At 39.7% G+C, this 15,237-nt stretch overlaps 1 protein-coding gene across 1 annotated transcript in view; it reads left to right on the forward strand.

The window, feature by feature from the left end:
- Positions 1-15,237, forward strand: part of LOC120526806 (E3 ubiquitin-protein ligase TRIM9) — an 81,831-nt gene that overhangs the window by 41,141 nt on the left and 25,453 nt on the right. Inside the window, exons 4-5 of the mRNA XM_039749948.1 lie at positions 10,267-10,377; positions 14,904-15,057. Coding sequence (XP_039605882.1) covers positions 10,267-10,377; positions 14,904-15,057 — 265 coding nt within the window. The remainder of the gene's footprint in view (positions 1-10,266; positions 10,378-14,903; positions 15,058-15,237) is intronic.

The following is a 15,237-nucleotide window of genomic DNA, read 5'->3' on the forward strand; positions in this document are numbered from 1 at the left end:
CCCCTGAGGGGGTTATAAAGAATTTGCAGATGGGTCTGTATGTTAGGGGTTTAGCCTGTTTGGTATTAGTGGTAGAAGTAGTATTGTTATATGAACAGGGAAATTCTTATTTGCATCTTATTTGTCCTTAGTGTGTGCTTGGTGTGTGTGTGCCCTGCGGTGGGCTGGAACCCTGCCCAGGGTTTGTTTCCTGCCTTGTGCCCCATGTTGGTTGGGATTGGCTCCGGCAGACCCCCGTAACCCTGTAGTTAGGATATAGCGGGTTGGATAATGGATGGATGGATGTCCAATGAATGTGCAACATGACGTCACTCTCTGATGCCATGATAAACAATACTGTGTTGAAAGATAGAAATTTGTTTTATTCAATTGATTTCAATTTATTCAATTGAAAACACAAACCAGCTTAGCTGATGTCCTCCTTACCTCACCTGGAGGAAATTCCACACAGACATCCAAGGAACTTGCTGACACATTACCTTGTATCTGTAGTTCTCACCGATGCATATAAGACAAGGACCATCAAAGTTATCCTAGAGGTTACAGAGAAGACTTCAAGATATTTTGTGGGTCAGAATAAATGATCCATGCATATCTCAGGCAGAGGTAAACAATGAATTTCCATTGGGACAAGCGTTCTTGCATGATGGTCTTCATTTTGAGTTCTCATCTTCAATGGATATGTACAAGAGAAACACCAACAAAGATGAAGATAGCTATGAATCTAGGGAAGTATTTAGCAGTATACTCATGTTACTCTCACACAAGGCATTGATGTTTCTTATAATTTCTTATAATTTATAATTTGTTGGAGGGCTGAATATTTTTTCCAAAAAATGCAATTTTCTGAAAAGCACACAAAGCTATAGTTTCACATGTAAATCAACATAAAATGTCTGTTGCTGTGTGCTGTGGCCACCAGTTTTCCGTCTCTTGTGGCTCGAACCACTCACAGCCGACATGACAGCTGGCAGGGATGTGCGGCAGGGTGGCTGCCAAGTTCTCTTTGGGCAGCAGTCAAGGTCACAGTGCAATGCAATCGGGTTTGTACTTCTTGTAATTGTAAGTGATGGTCCTGAACATTGCCATAGATGGATCAGCTACATGAATGTGTTCAGCACCATGATCTGCTGATGCGGATACCTCATTTTCATTTTTTATCTCAAACTCCAGATCACTTGCATCTAAATCGGAGTCTAATTCAGTTATAATATGTAAATGGTATCCACGGAGTATTTTCGCTTCAATCTCTCACCGAATGTCAATACCACATTTGCAGCTGTTTGCTCTTCACTACTCACACGAGTATGGGGAATCTCGGTCAGACCAACCAAGCTAATTTTCCTCCTAGCAAAGACAGTCAAACTAAAATGTAATGGCGTGTTTAGCCACCGTTTACAGTTGATTACTGCCCTCAACCCCTCCTGTTGACAAAAGTTGACATCTGCCATAAAAGAGTTAATTATCTGGCCTACAAAGATTTCGAACCGAACATTGTCCAGGGCTGGTGAGGATTATTGGACTAGGGCTAAGATGGGTGAGCTGATGAGTCAAGGGTTGGCGCAATAAACACATTGGCGATACTTTTAGCACTATAACAATCTGGCTCATTGCTGTAGAGCTTTGGCTGGCACAATAGTCTAGTAATGGGAACTCATTTAAATGCCATTGCTATACTCCAGGTCTGCTGAATTACAGACAGACAGAAAAGCTTGTCTTTAATACACATCCATTGTTCAGCTGGTTATTAAAAATCTGGGTTTATGTCAAAATGAAAGCCATTTTTTAAAAAGCTGAGTTTACATTGTAGCTACAGTTTTCCAGAAACCATGTGGGGAAGTTTAAGGCCAAGTAAAAGAGGATTCCATGAATGGCCTGTTTTTGCATTAAAACTAAGGACTGCGTGAGAAAATGTGTATACCTCCTGAAAAGTGTGTTGTCTTATTGTATATGAAGGTACTGAAAAGTTATTCTCCTTTCAGGTCTATCAGTAGATTAAGTGACTTAAGCTAATAAATAACAGTGAATAATTATACTGTGCAATGTTTCCTCATCTGAAATCAACCAAGTGCAATCTCCTTGGAAAGAAAAAAAAAGTGCACCCTGGCCTGGATGCGCTTTGGAAGTTAAAATGTTATTCAAGTGTTTATTGTAACTGCTCCTCCACAAAGAAGTACTTCTGGGGTGTGAAGTTTACAAGCTTTCTTTCTAGAAGGCCCTGCTTCAAGTCCCCTGGCAGCTTTTCAATAAGCTTTGGATCCAAAGTTGTTCTAAATATCACCATTCTGATATGGATTTGCTCTAGTGTTTTGGATCATTGTCTGCTTTTATTCTTCCATTTTGTCTCATTGTTTTTGACAAGATAGCTTAACCTCGTGTCCGGATGTTCTTTGCTATGTTGAAGAATCATTGACTCAGCGACTCTTCTCAAGCCCTGAGGCAATAAAGCAGCCCCAAAAACATAAATTACCCTTCACCATGCTTTGTAGTTGGTTATGAGGTTCTGGAATCGCCTTTGTTTGTACTTGGCCTGAATTTGGCAGGACACCCTTGTCTTTGCAGATTGACAGCTATAATCTACTTTTAGATAATCCTTATCATATGGTGGAATGATTGATTTTTAAACTCTATGGAATTATCGTCATAACCACTTCCAGACACATGCTTTTTGTTTCACAATGCGTCTTAACTTTTAGTAAAATGCTTATTCTTATGATAAGTTAATTTCTTTTATATATGATGTGAATTGTATTGCACTGCCCCAAAGCCTGAATAACAAGCAAAGAGGGCAAAGTGTAAAATGGCTTTAAAGAGTCACTAATGTCATACATACAAGTACAAATATAAAAAAGGGGTTTTTATCATCTAGATATGATAATATGACATGGAAAGTGCAGATCATAAAAACATTTAGAAGCATTTGATGACCTACCAGTGCCCTAATCCTCCAAACGCCTCACCTATACATGAGGACATCCTCAAGGGTACTGGGCCACTTCCTCATAAGCACTGTCTGCTCACCTTCGTTTAAAGATCTCAGCAACACTCCTTATTCACACCCTGCCTCTCCTCCTCGTCCTCCTAATCCCACCAATTGAGCCCCTGCCAATAATTCACCTCCCAATTTCAAGTTAACCAGCCTGTTGGGAGAGGACTGGCTTTACACCACTGGCCCTGGAGCCACTTCTGGAATCATGTGTGCTGTATAGGAGCCTAACTGCACAGAGTGGCCACTTACTGGCCCAGTCTAATGTTTAAGGAGATGGGCCTCCCTCAAGATGCCTATCCTTTCCAGTAGAGATCCATAAATAATCTAAAGAACCTACACTCACCTAAAGGATTATTAGGAACACCACACCAATATGGTGTTTGACCCCCTTTCGCCTTCAGAACTGCCTTAATTCTACATGGCATTCTACGTGGCCCGTTCCACCACATCCCAAAGATGCTCTATTGGGTTGAGATCTGGTGACTGTGGGGGCCATTTTAGTACAGTGAACTCATTGTCATGTTCAAGAAACCAATTTGAAATGATTCGAGCTTTGTGACATGGTGCATTATCCTGCTGGAAGTAGCCATCAGAGGATGGGTACATGGTGGTCATGAAGGGATGGACATGGTCAGAAACAATGCTCAGGTAGCCCATGGCATTTAAACGATGCCCAATTGGCACTAACGGGCCTAAAGTGTGCCAAGAAAACATCCCCCACACCATTACACCACCACCACCAGCCTGCACAGTGGTAACAAGGCATGATGGATCCATGTTCTCATTCTGTTTATGCCAAATTCTGACTCTACCATTTGAATGTCTCAACAGAAATCGAGACTCATCAGACCAACTGTCCAATTTTGGTGAGCTTGTGCAAATTGTAGCCTCTTTTTCCTATTTGTAGTGGAGATGAGTGGTACCCGGTGGGGTCTTCTGCTGTTGTAGCCCATCCGCCTCAAGTTTGTGCGTGTTGTGGCTTCACAAATGCTTTGCTGCATACCTCGGTTGTAACGAGTGGTTATTTCAGTCAAAGTTGCTCTTCTATCAGCGTGAATCAGTCGACCCATTCTCCTCTGACCTCTAGCATCAACAAGGCATTTTCGCCCACAGGACTGCCGCATACTGGATGTTTTTCCCTTTTCACACCATTCTTTGTAAACCCTAGAAATGGTTGTGTGTGAAAATCCCAGTAACTGAGCAGATTGTGAAATACTCAGACCAGCCCGTCTGGCACCAACAACAATGCCATGCTCAAAATTGCTTAAATCACCTTTCTTTCCCATTCTGACATTCAGTTTGGAGTTCCGGAGATTGTCTTGACCAGGACCACACCCCTAAATGCATTGAAGCAACTGCCATGTGATTGGTTGATTAAATAATTGCATTAATGAGAAATTGAACAGGTGTTCCTAATAATCCTTTAGGTGAGTGTATATATTACTGTCATCCCACCATCATTGTTTTCCTTGGATAAATATCCCTGGGGTCATGAACTTGCTAGATAGGAGTATTCTTGATAAGATGATACATTAATCTATTGCCAGAGATTGCTGTTTTCCCACCGTTATGACCTAGTAGTGCTAGTAGAGCAGCCGTGGTTTTTACCACTCTGGTCATTACTTTTGGTTTTATCAACACATTTATGCACGTATACATATGTGTGAAACAAGCTGAGATAGAGTATTTATTCATATACAGGAAAACCTCGATTATCTGTCACTCGATTGACCTTCAGTCTCTCTTAACAGTCAGGGCCAAAGAAAAAAACACTGTGCACGCCAGCACCTAACTATTACTGTCCTACAACTGCCATACACATTGGAACAGCTCTCTCTTATGCCAGTGCGTAGTGTTCTCAGCACCACGTGTCAGGCCGCATTTGGAAATCACAGTCAGCTATGTAACTTCAGTTTAAATAGCGTTTTGTCATTTTTCAATTTTTGTTATAATTTATCTACTACCAGTAACAGCGTACTGCATGATAACGTGCAGTGAATACACTTGAGTTAAGCATTCATAGTTTTCATACTCTTTGTCTGTCTCTATTTAGCATTAGTTTGCTCAGAGGTTGATGTGCTTGCTGCTTCCTGATCAGCTCTTCTTTTCTCCACCCTAGTGGCCTGCTGCTTCTCTTCTTTCGTTGTCATCTTTTCACGTTAAAACTGATTAAGTTAGATTTTGTGTTGCAATTACTTAGTATGTTTTCGTTAATTTTTCACTTAAGCTGGCACTTAAGTTTTCAATCTGCCTCAAGAATGATTAGCGAAGGAGGTAGGGAATGAACACGCTGCCGAGAGTTGATTCTAAAATAAAATAAAATAAAAATAAAAAGAGTAATAAAAATCATCACCTCGAAAGCGAATAGTAGACGTCACGTAGTATATGTGTACCAAATTTCAAGTCAATAGGTAAAATGGTTTGCGAGCTACAGGTGATTTAAAATCCTGGACAGACAAGCGAACAGCCACGGTAGCGTATTATATATTGGAAGATGCATTGTTCTGTCCGATAAACGTTAAGTGTGTGGTGCTAGAATTGTCATAAAAATGAAACTTACAAAAAATTACAAAACGGTGAAAATGCTTCAAGTATTGTTTCAATTAAAAGAGTAGGAAAAACAACAGTGAACGAAATAAAACGTGATACCGACAAAATTGAAAAACGTGTTGAAAATGGAAACCACTGACGGTAGTGTTATCTTGTATTAAAGTTAATGTATTAATGATAATGTTCATCGGTACTGTAATTTTCTTTTTAAATTCTATTATAATTTGTTGATACATTGTGACGTGCAAGCAGCTGGTGATGCGCTGTGGGGAAGCACAAAGGCTGAAAGTGATTGGACTGGGGTGAGTGGAGCTTTTGTTCTGTATGGGGCAGACACACCTATTATAAGATGAGTGATAGGAGAGATTAGGAAAAAAAAGGAGGGTGCAGCAGAAGGAAGTACTGAGTCAGGAGACAATAAGCAGGAGTGTTAGAGTGTTGTGCCGTGTTATCCATTATAGATGTAATTTAATAGTAAGTCAAGCAAAGTGACACATTGCCTGAAGAAGGGGCCTGAGTTGTCTCAAAAACTTGCATATTGTAATCTTTTTAGTTCGCCAATAAAAGGTGTCATTTTGCTTGACTTGGCATTACAGGGGTGTTAGAGAAAGATAGAATGTGAGTGGCAAGAGATAAACTGATTGGTAGGGAAAGCTTTCTTTTATTGTTTTGGAGGTGTGCTCCATAACCCAGATAACGGAGTACTGTATAAGACAGGGCACTGTTTGTTACGGTAGGAATACTTCAAGTAAAATCCAAAAATCTCAAGTACCTCTGAGTTGTGTTTGCTTATACGCTGGTCATTACAATATTATATGAATTAATTTTGTTAATCCTATATTATACAGTTGTGCTTGAAAGTTTGTGAACCCTTTAGAATTTTCTATATTTCTGCATAAATATGACCTAAAACATCATCAGATTTTCACTCCTAAAAGTAGATAAAGAGAAACCAGTTAAACAAATGAGACAAAAATATTATACTTGGTCATTTATTTATTGAGGAAAATGATTGAATATTACATATTTGTTGCAAAAATATGTGAACCTTTGCTTTCAGTATCTGGTGTGACCTCCCTTTGCAGCAATAACTGCAACTAAACATTTCCAGTAACTTTTGATCATTCCTGCACACCGGCTTGGAGGAATTTTAGCCCATTCCTCCGTACAGAACAGCTTCAACTCTGGGATGTTGGTGGGTTTCCTCACATTAACTGCTCGCTTCAGGTCCTTCCACAACATTTCGATTGGATTAAGGTCAGGACTTTGACTTGGCCATTCCAAAACATTAACTTTATTCTTCTTTAACCATTCTTTGGTAGAACGACTTGTGTGCTTAGGGTCGTTGTCTTGCTGCATGACCCACCTTCTCTTGAGATTCAGTTCATGGACAGATGTCCTGACATTTTCCTTTAGAATTCTCTGATATAATTCAGAATTCATTGTTCCATCAATGAAGGCAAGCCATCCTGGCCCAGATGCAGCAAAACAGGCCCAAACCATGATACTACCACCACCATGTTTCACAGATGGGATAAGGTTCTTATGCTGGAATGCAGTGTTTTCCTTTCTCCAAACATAACGCTTTTCATTTAAACAAAAAAGTTCTATTTTGGTCTCATCCGTCCACAAAACATTCTTCCAATAGTCTTCTGGTTTGTCCATATGATCTTTAGCAAACTGCAGATGAGCAGCAATGTTTTTTTTGGAGAGCAGTGGCTTTCTCCTTGCAACCCTGCCATGCACACCATTGTTGTTCAGTGTTCTCCTGACGGTGGACTCATGAACATGAACATTTGCCAATGTGAGAGAGACCTTCAGTTGCTTAGAAGTTACCCTGGTGTCCTTTGTGACCTCGCCGACTATTACACGCCTTGCTCTTGGAGTGATCTTTGTTGGTTGACCACTCCTGGGGAGGCTAACGATGGTCTTGAATTTCCTCCATTTGCACACAATCTGTCTGACTGTGGATTGGTGGAGTCCAAACTCTTTAGAGATGGTTTTGTAACATTTTCCAGCCTGATGAGCATCAACAAATCTTTTTCTGAGGTCCTCAGAAATCTCCTTTGTTCATGTCATGATACACTTCCACAAACATGTGTTGTGAAGAGCTGACTTTGATAGATTCCTGTTCTTAAAATAACACAGGGTGCCCACTCACACCTGATTGTCATCCCATTGATTGAAAACACCTGACTCTAATTTCACCTTCAAACTCACTGCTCATCCTAGAGGTTCACATACTTTTGCCACTCACAAATATGTAATATTCAATCATTGTCCTCAATAAATAAATGACCAAGTATAATATTCTTGTCTCATTTGTTTAACTGGTTTCTCTTTATCTACTTTTAGGACTTGAGTGAAAATCTGATGATGTTTTAGATAATATTTATGCAGAACTATAGAAAATTCTAAAGGGTTCACAAACTTTCAAGCACAACTGTATTTTGTTAACATAGTTTTGTTTTGTAAATAAATATGACTATTCACTAAACTAATCTGCCGTATATCATTTTTAAGGTAGCTGTTCTGTTATCCGTCACGGCCTCAGTCCTGACCACCGACAGATAATTGAGGTTTTACTGTATTCTCAATTCACCCACAGTATTTCTCCACTCCAGTTTCTGCATTCCAATTGCTGCAAAGATCTACAGGTATAGTTCAAATCCCTTGACCCACACGTTCTACCATGGCTCTGTTCCTCAGTTCTTTCCATCTCCACTTTCACCATACATCCACACAAGGGGTCTCCATTCTACTGTAGTCTGTCTGCTCTCTGTCCCTCCTATTGTGAGACATTCTAAAACCACACAGGACTTCTCAGCTATTGCTTTCAAACTGTTGACGACCAAAACTGCTCCTAGTGTACTGATGCTCAGGTGCCTTGCATCTCTTTGCAAAGCATCTTAGGGTGGCTTGGACTTTCAGCTCCTCAGCTCTGCTGCTTTATTTCGCCTGAGTTCCAATTTTTCATCCAGTCCTGAAACTGACTGTAGAACTGCAGTTCTTGCACTCCATTTTAAGCTTTCTTCTTTACTGTTTGCTAACTTTGTACTTTGAAATCACTCCAATGTGTTCTGCATGTTGTATAATGATGTTTTTGAAAGTTATCTTGGATGTCTTGGAGTTATATTGGAATATGATATTTTAGAGTTATCTTACAATAATAAAAATAGCAATAATAATAATATGTCTGTAGAGCAATTTAAAGCCCAGACAGCATCAATGTGTTTATTATTGATTGCTTTCACCTCTTGCCCCAGTCCCCATATCTAAAGATTCTTTTTCCTACAGTAGTCTGATTTATCCTTGGAATTTTGTAGATGATTTACTTCTTAATATATTTAAAAAATCCATTCAACATAGCTGTAGTGAAAGGACTTGTTTTTTTTCTTTTTTTTTGTTCTGGAAAATGTCTCCTCAGCTTTGGCCCTTTGTGGCCATTCAATTTTTAGGTTTTGGGCTTTCAAAAGTTACAAAATTCTACATTAGAAGAGGCAGCATGGTGTTGCAGTAGTTGGTGCAGCTGCCCTGCATGTTTATGCCATTAGAGACTACTTGACAACTTGACCTTAGCCTAGTATGGGTGAGTTTTGTTGTGCCCATCACAATGCACTGTGTTGGACGGGTTCCTGCTTTGCACTTAATGCTACTAGGGTAGGTTTGACCTGCCAAAGCCCTAAAATTAAGATTAAACTTGTTCAGTAAATGGGCCAATAGATGAATAGAAGAGAAAAGAATATTAGAACAAGCATAACATGTAAATGATTTTAAACTTACATTCTGTGTTAATCAGCTGCATAAAACTAACTAGAAATTGAACATGCTATATAAAATGAAGGAGTTTTGAAACATTGTTTTATGTTATTACATGCTTAAGTTAGGATTTGCATGAGTGCTACACTGAACTTTTAACACAAGCTAATTGTAGGGAAAATCCAAAGTGAAAGTACAGTATATGGTGGTTGAACTTATTTGTGAATGTAGGTCATGGTACTTGGAGCATAATAGCTTCTCATCATCTTTGTAACATAAAGAAGGGAGAGCCATCGGCAAATGTGAATTGGCAGTCATGCGTTTCACAATTTGATGTTTGCTAAAAGAGCAGCGGCTCCCCTACATACTGCGAACTTCAACATGCACACACTTACACACACACACACACACACACACACACACACACATTGAATTAACATAAAATGACCACAGTGACCCAATTCTTTTTATCACCTACTTAAGATTTATATCTTTGCTGACAGCAGTGCAGGCAGGAAAGCTGTGACCCTTGCTTGCAGTTTAGATACATAAAGCAACATACAGTAAATGTACTTTTTTTAAAAGTGAGGTTGTGCACATTGTAATGTAATGGCCAAGCTTGACAAACTGGATGCCCTCAAAGTGCTCAGCTAGGGCTTGAGAAAGTTTTTTGATTGCCTGTAGTTGTGTTTTGTTAAATTATTAAAGCAATTTATCCTTATCATTATTATAATAATTTTTTTCAGAAGCTAAAGCTGATGAAGAAAGAAATAACTTCTTCTACATTTGATCTCCATTACTGTTTGTGATATAATATTAGCTTAGAGATCAGGAATTTTAATAAAAATGTGTATCATGTAAGTAACCAACGTTTATACATTAGATACAAGCAAAGACTAATTTTTTTGTTGTTCTGTAGTTCCTGTGCTGTTTTTACAATTTTATGATTTGTTTTTTTATATTATTAGGTTGTGAGAGACCAGATAACCCACTGTACTTTAAAACTGCGGCAGACGACAGGGCTGATGGAATACTGTTTAGAAGTCATCAAGGAGAATGATCCAAGTGGCTTTCTGCAGGTACATTCAAAACTTTTCTCTTTGTACTGATCAACAAGATAGCTCTGTGCTTTTATATTAAAGCCAATAAAGTTTAAGTTTGAGTTTTTATGGTTATACACTGTATTCAATACGTTGTTAGCAGTTGGCATGTTTGAAGTTTCGCTAACATCAATACCTTTAGATAATTTTGTTTTGGAAAAATAGGAAAGATATAATGAGTAATGCAATTCTGCCTCATGGATCCAGCTCCCTGCTCTCCCTTTGTCTTTGTTAGTTTTTCTCTTAGTACTTGGGTTAGCCTCCCAAAGATTGGGATTTTAAGTTTATTAGCAGCTTTAAACTGATCCTGTGTTAGTGGGCCTTGAGATGGGCTGCCACCCCGAACAAGAATGGCTTCTGCGTTTTCACCCTCAGAGAATTTGATTTTGTTATTATTTTCTTTTTTACTGTCTGAGAAACAGTGTTCATTTTTATATGTTACATTTTGTAACTACTGTGCCACCATTCTAAGGCATCATTTCCTTGATGCAATGGCCGTCAAGGAGGGCATGGTTCCTGGAAGTCATGTTGTTGTACACACAAGGCGTTGCATGCTCTGTTGCATCTAAGATTATGGAGACATGCTTAAAAGCTTACTCAGATTTCTGACTTTCAGCAAAACTCTTGTGACTTTGTTTATTCCTTTCACAATTGATCTTTTTTTGCTACCCGACTTTAATCCTTGGTAGTTATTTTGGTTCACACTCATCTTTTGTTCCATAATAATAATACATTTTATTTATATAGCACTTTTCCCATGCTCAAGGCACTTAACACACTTTTCCTGGTGGCCTACCTCCTTTGTGCTGCAGGATTGACAGGGCGGGTGGCACGGTGGCATAGTGGGTAGCGCTGCTGCCGTACAGTTAGGAGACCCGGGTTCGCTTCCCAGGTCCTCCCTGCATGGAGTTTGCATGTTCTCCCCATGTCTGCATGGGTTTCCTCCCACAGTCCAAAGACATGTAGGTTAGGTGCATTGGCGATTCTACATTGTGCTTGGTGTGTGCACGCCCGGCGTAGGCTGGCTCCCTGAATGGGATTTGTTTCCTGCCTTGCGCCCTGTGTTGGCTGGGATTGGCTCCAGAAGACCCCCGTGACCCTGTAGTTAGGATATAGTGGGTTGGATAATGGATGGAAGGATTGACAGGGCAGTAATAATTCCAGTCCTTAAAGGACAAAATGGGGCCTTGAAATACCGGGTGTCGACTACTGCTGGCTGGACAAAAAGTCCTCTGCACAGTATAAACTGAGATTTGCTTTTCTTGACCACTAGTAAGCTGTCCTTGAAGCTGTTGTGCTGTGAGGCGCCTATCAGAGTTTCTTACAGTTTCCATTTGCCTTTAGATTGTGTAGGATATCATACTTCCTGACACTTTTTTTTTTTTTTTTGCATTTCCTCTTAATGAAAATCTTACACTTCTAAGGGTAATAAAGCTCTGTCTCATTTCATTTGTTAATTGACGTTTTCTTGCCATTATCACTGTAATATTATCCAAGTAGTACTTCAGAATGTGTAGTAACACAGTCTGTTTCAACTCTGCTTTAAGACAGACAGAGTGCTTTTAAGTAATCAACAGAAGTTGGGACACCCATGCAAATTGTTTGCTTCAACTTGCAAAGCTTTAATCTATATATATAATTCACTAAGGGCATGCAAGACACTGAGTGCAAGCAAGACACTGAGGGCACGCAAGACAGTGAGCGCAAGCAAGACAGAGCCCCGCCTGCCAACTCTAAGACCATGGAATACGCTCAACAGAGCCCCACCCGCCAACTCTAACCCTTCTACTGCGTCATGGAATACGCACGACAGAGCCACGCACGCCAACTGTAACCGTCCTCCTGAGTCCAGCGTCACTCTCGAGGCACGCAACAACTCACCAAACACAGCCTTAGTCGCTTTCGTCTGTGCAAAAGTCCCCATGCACCTCTGAGCCACGTTGACTTTACACCGCACGCAAGACAGAGAGGCACGATCGTCAACTCACAGAGCCCCGGCCACCAACTCTAAGACCATGAGATACGCACGACAGAGACCTGCTCGCCATCTCTAATCGTACTTCCGTGTCCACTGTCACTCTCGATCAAACAGCAATAAATAGCCAACAAACAAAGATAACTGGCAGTAACAGTGCAAAATTCACAATTGGTATGCCAGTTTGAAAAGATAAGTTTTGAGGGTAGTTTTAAAATGTGTTATTGAATCGAACTGATGTATATGAGAGAGAAGAGAATTCCCAGTTGAGGAGCACTATGAGAGATGCTCGAGCTCCCATAGCACAGAGTTTGATGTGTAGTACAGAAAGTACAGCTGCAGATGAGAATCTGAGTGAGCGAGACGAGTGTCAGTCTATAGAAGATCAGTGAGGTTGTGGAGAGCTTTAAATGTTAAGAGCGGTATTTAGTATTGTATTCTGTAGTTAACAGGAAGCCAGTGAAGTTGAGAGAGAATAGGTGTAGTATGTTCAGTGGATTTAGAACAGCTGGTTATTATCCTGGCAGCAGAGTTTTGAATAAATTGTAAACGATGTATAATTGTTTCTGGGATGACAGATAGAATACCATTACAGTAATCTATAGGTGAGGTGTCTCGGGCATTAACCAATACTTTAGTCCTGTGTTGCATAAGAACAGGACGAAGTCTAGAAATATTTCGGAGATGGAAGAAAGCCATCCGAGAAATGTTACTTATACGGGAGGAATTATTTAATAATAGTAATAATAATAATAATTATTATTATTTAATAATTGCCATTATTAGTGTATAAATGGATATAAATAATTGCATGTAAACGATTCGCCAAAATCTGTTGTATGTAAACGATACTGTTTAAAACATTATTGTTTTTTCATCAGAAAACCCGGTTTCCACGTCTACCTGTATTAGTTTAAATGGCACTTTTACCACTCGCAATAGGGCAGACGCGCTGACTTATCGTGTCGACTGAGCAACACAGGGAATGCGGCATCTATCTATATATGTCTATGTTTTCCATAGCCTGCTACAGGAAGGTACTCTCTCGACTATTGGCATTGGTTTCGCTCCTTGCTATTTTCGTTATACATGCTTTACTGTTATACTAAGATGGTGGTTTCCTAAACCTTTGTTATACTGAATTCCTTTCTCACCGTTTTCCATTCCTATTCTTACACCGCCGTATGCTACGGCGGGCTTCAGCTAGTTTACTTTAATTGCTGCAGAACATCTACAGGTTGTAACCTATTAGTTGTTCTCTGAAGAAGGCCCATTTGTACTATTCTGATATTTCCTTTTTCTGGTTTTTGCTAACCTAAACTTTAAATTTAAACCTCTGGCAGTTTACTGTTCACTTTTTCATTATTTTAGGTCCTTCAATGCATTTTAACTGTTTACATTTGAAGAAAAACTGAAAAAACAGAGGTGTTCTAAAACTTTTGACCAGTAGTGTAGATAGTCCTGTCCCTAGAGGTAAGTCCGACTATATTTGGTTGGTGATCTTCAACTTGTCACAGGAGCTCCAATTCCCTTCCTGCCAGACAAATTATGCTCCACTTTCCAAACTCTGCTTTATGTTTGCCTCTGTTCCCACCCATGCCCTTTATCTGAATGGCATCACAACTAACTCCAAACATTCACCTTACAGGTGGTGTGAGCCTATTTAGTGTGGGCTGAGTCTAGCCAAGCCACATTGTGATCTAGCGCCATCCCCAGTCATAGTCCAATACTGGAAGTTGGAACTGAAGTGTGTAGTGCAGAGAATGCACAAAAGCACCAGAGCAGTACACTCAGCTCTTTACTGTTTTGCGAAGCCATGCCACTCTCATCCTCTGTCTGCTGATTTCCTTTCTGGCTCTAAGTCTCACTGTAAGAATCAGCTTTATCTGTAAAGTGCTTACTGAAATTCTCATCCACCAATATTTCAGATGTTATCATGAAAAGATTTAAATGTTCATCTTAATATTTGAGTATTGCATGTGTGCTCAGTTGATAGTCTAAATAATTCTGTAAAGTAATGCACAGATAAAAGGTAGTTGTTCTTCCTGTAAAAGAAATTCAGTTTAGCTGTAGGATTTTATGAACGATTAGATGAAAAAATAGTTTTGGTCACTGCATGTTGTACTGTATTTTTATTTATTTATATATTTTTACAAAACTGCTGTATTCCAACAGCAGCACCATGGGTAGAGTGGAAGTCTATTGCAGGGCAACCTCTCACAGTTATGCCAGTTTAGCATCACCAACATACTTAATACATATCTTTGGGATTTGGGAGGAAGATTGGAGCACTCAGAGAAAAACCCATATGCATACAGAGGAGTAAACTCCACTCAGACAATGGCCATGCTAGGATTCAAACTCTGAAGCTATGAGGCAGCAGAACCAAACATGACTCTCTAAGTCAGTATTGTGCTTAGCACATTTTGTATTGTTATTACAACTAAACAATCTGAAAAATATAAAATATAGTATCCTGTAAGTGTCTGCGTATTAGAAATTGGGAGCCTGACTTTGTATCATTGTCTAGATTTCAGATGCTTTGATCAAGCGGGTGCAGATGTCTCAAGAACAATGGGTTAAAGGAGCTCTTGAACCCAAAGTGGGCCCAGAATTCGATTTGTCTCTCAACAGTGAGCCACTCCTTCAGTCTATCCAGCAGCTGGACTTCGTTCAGGGAAAATGTAAGTGTTTGCTACTTTTTAAAAAATTTGTATATAAAAGTGCATTTGTTCGGATTGGGGTGGATATGATCAGCTTGGTATCTGACAAGGGAAAAATCTCTGGAAGCCCACTGTTGTATCTTCTTTGGTTTAAGGCATACACTCTGACTTTAACTGTAAGTGAATTCTGTTAAGAGAGGA

The sequence above is a fragment of the Polypterus senegalus genome, chromosome 3 (genome assembly GCF_016835505.1).
Source record: "Polypterus senegalus isolate Bchr_013 chromosome 3, ASM1683550v1, whole genome shotgun sequence".
Lineage (NCBI taxonomy): Eukaryota > Metazoa > Chordata > Cladistia > Polypteriformes > Polypteridae > Polypterus > Polypterus senegalus.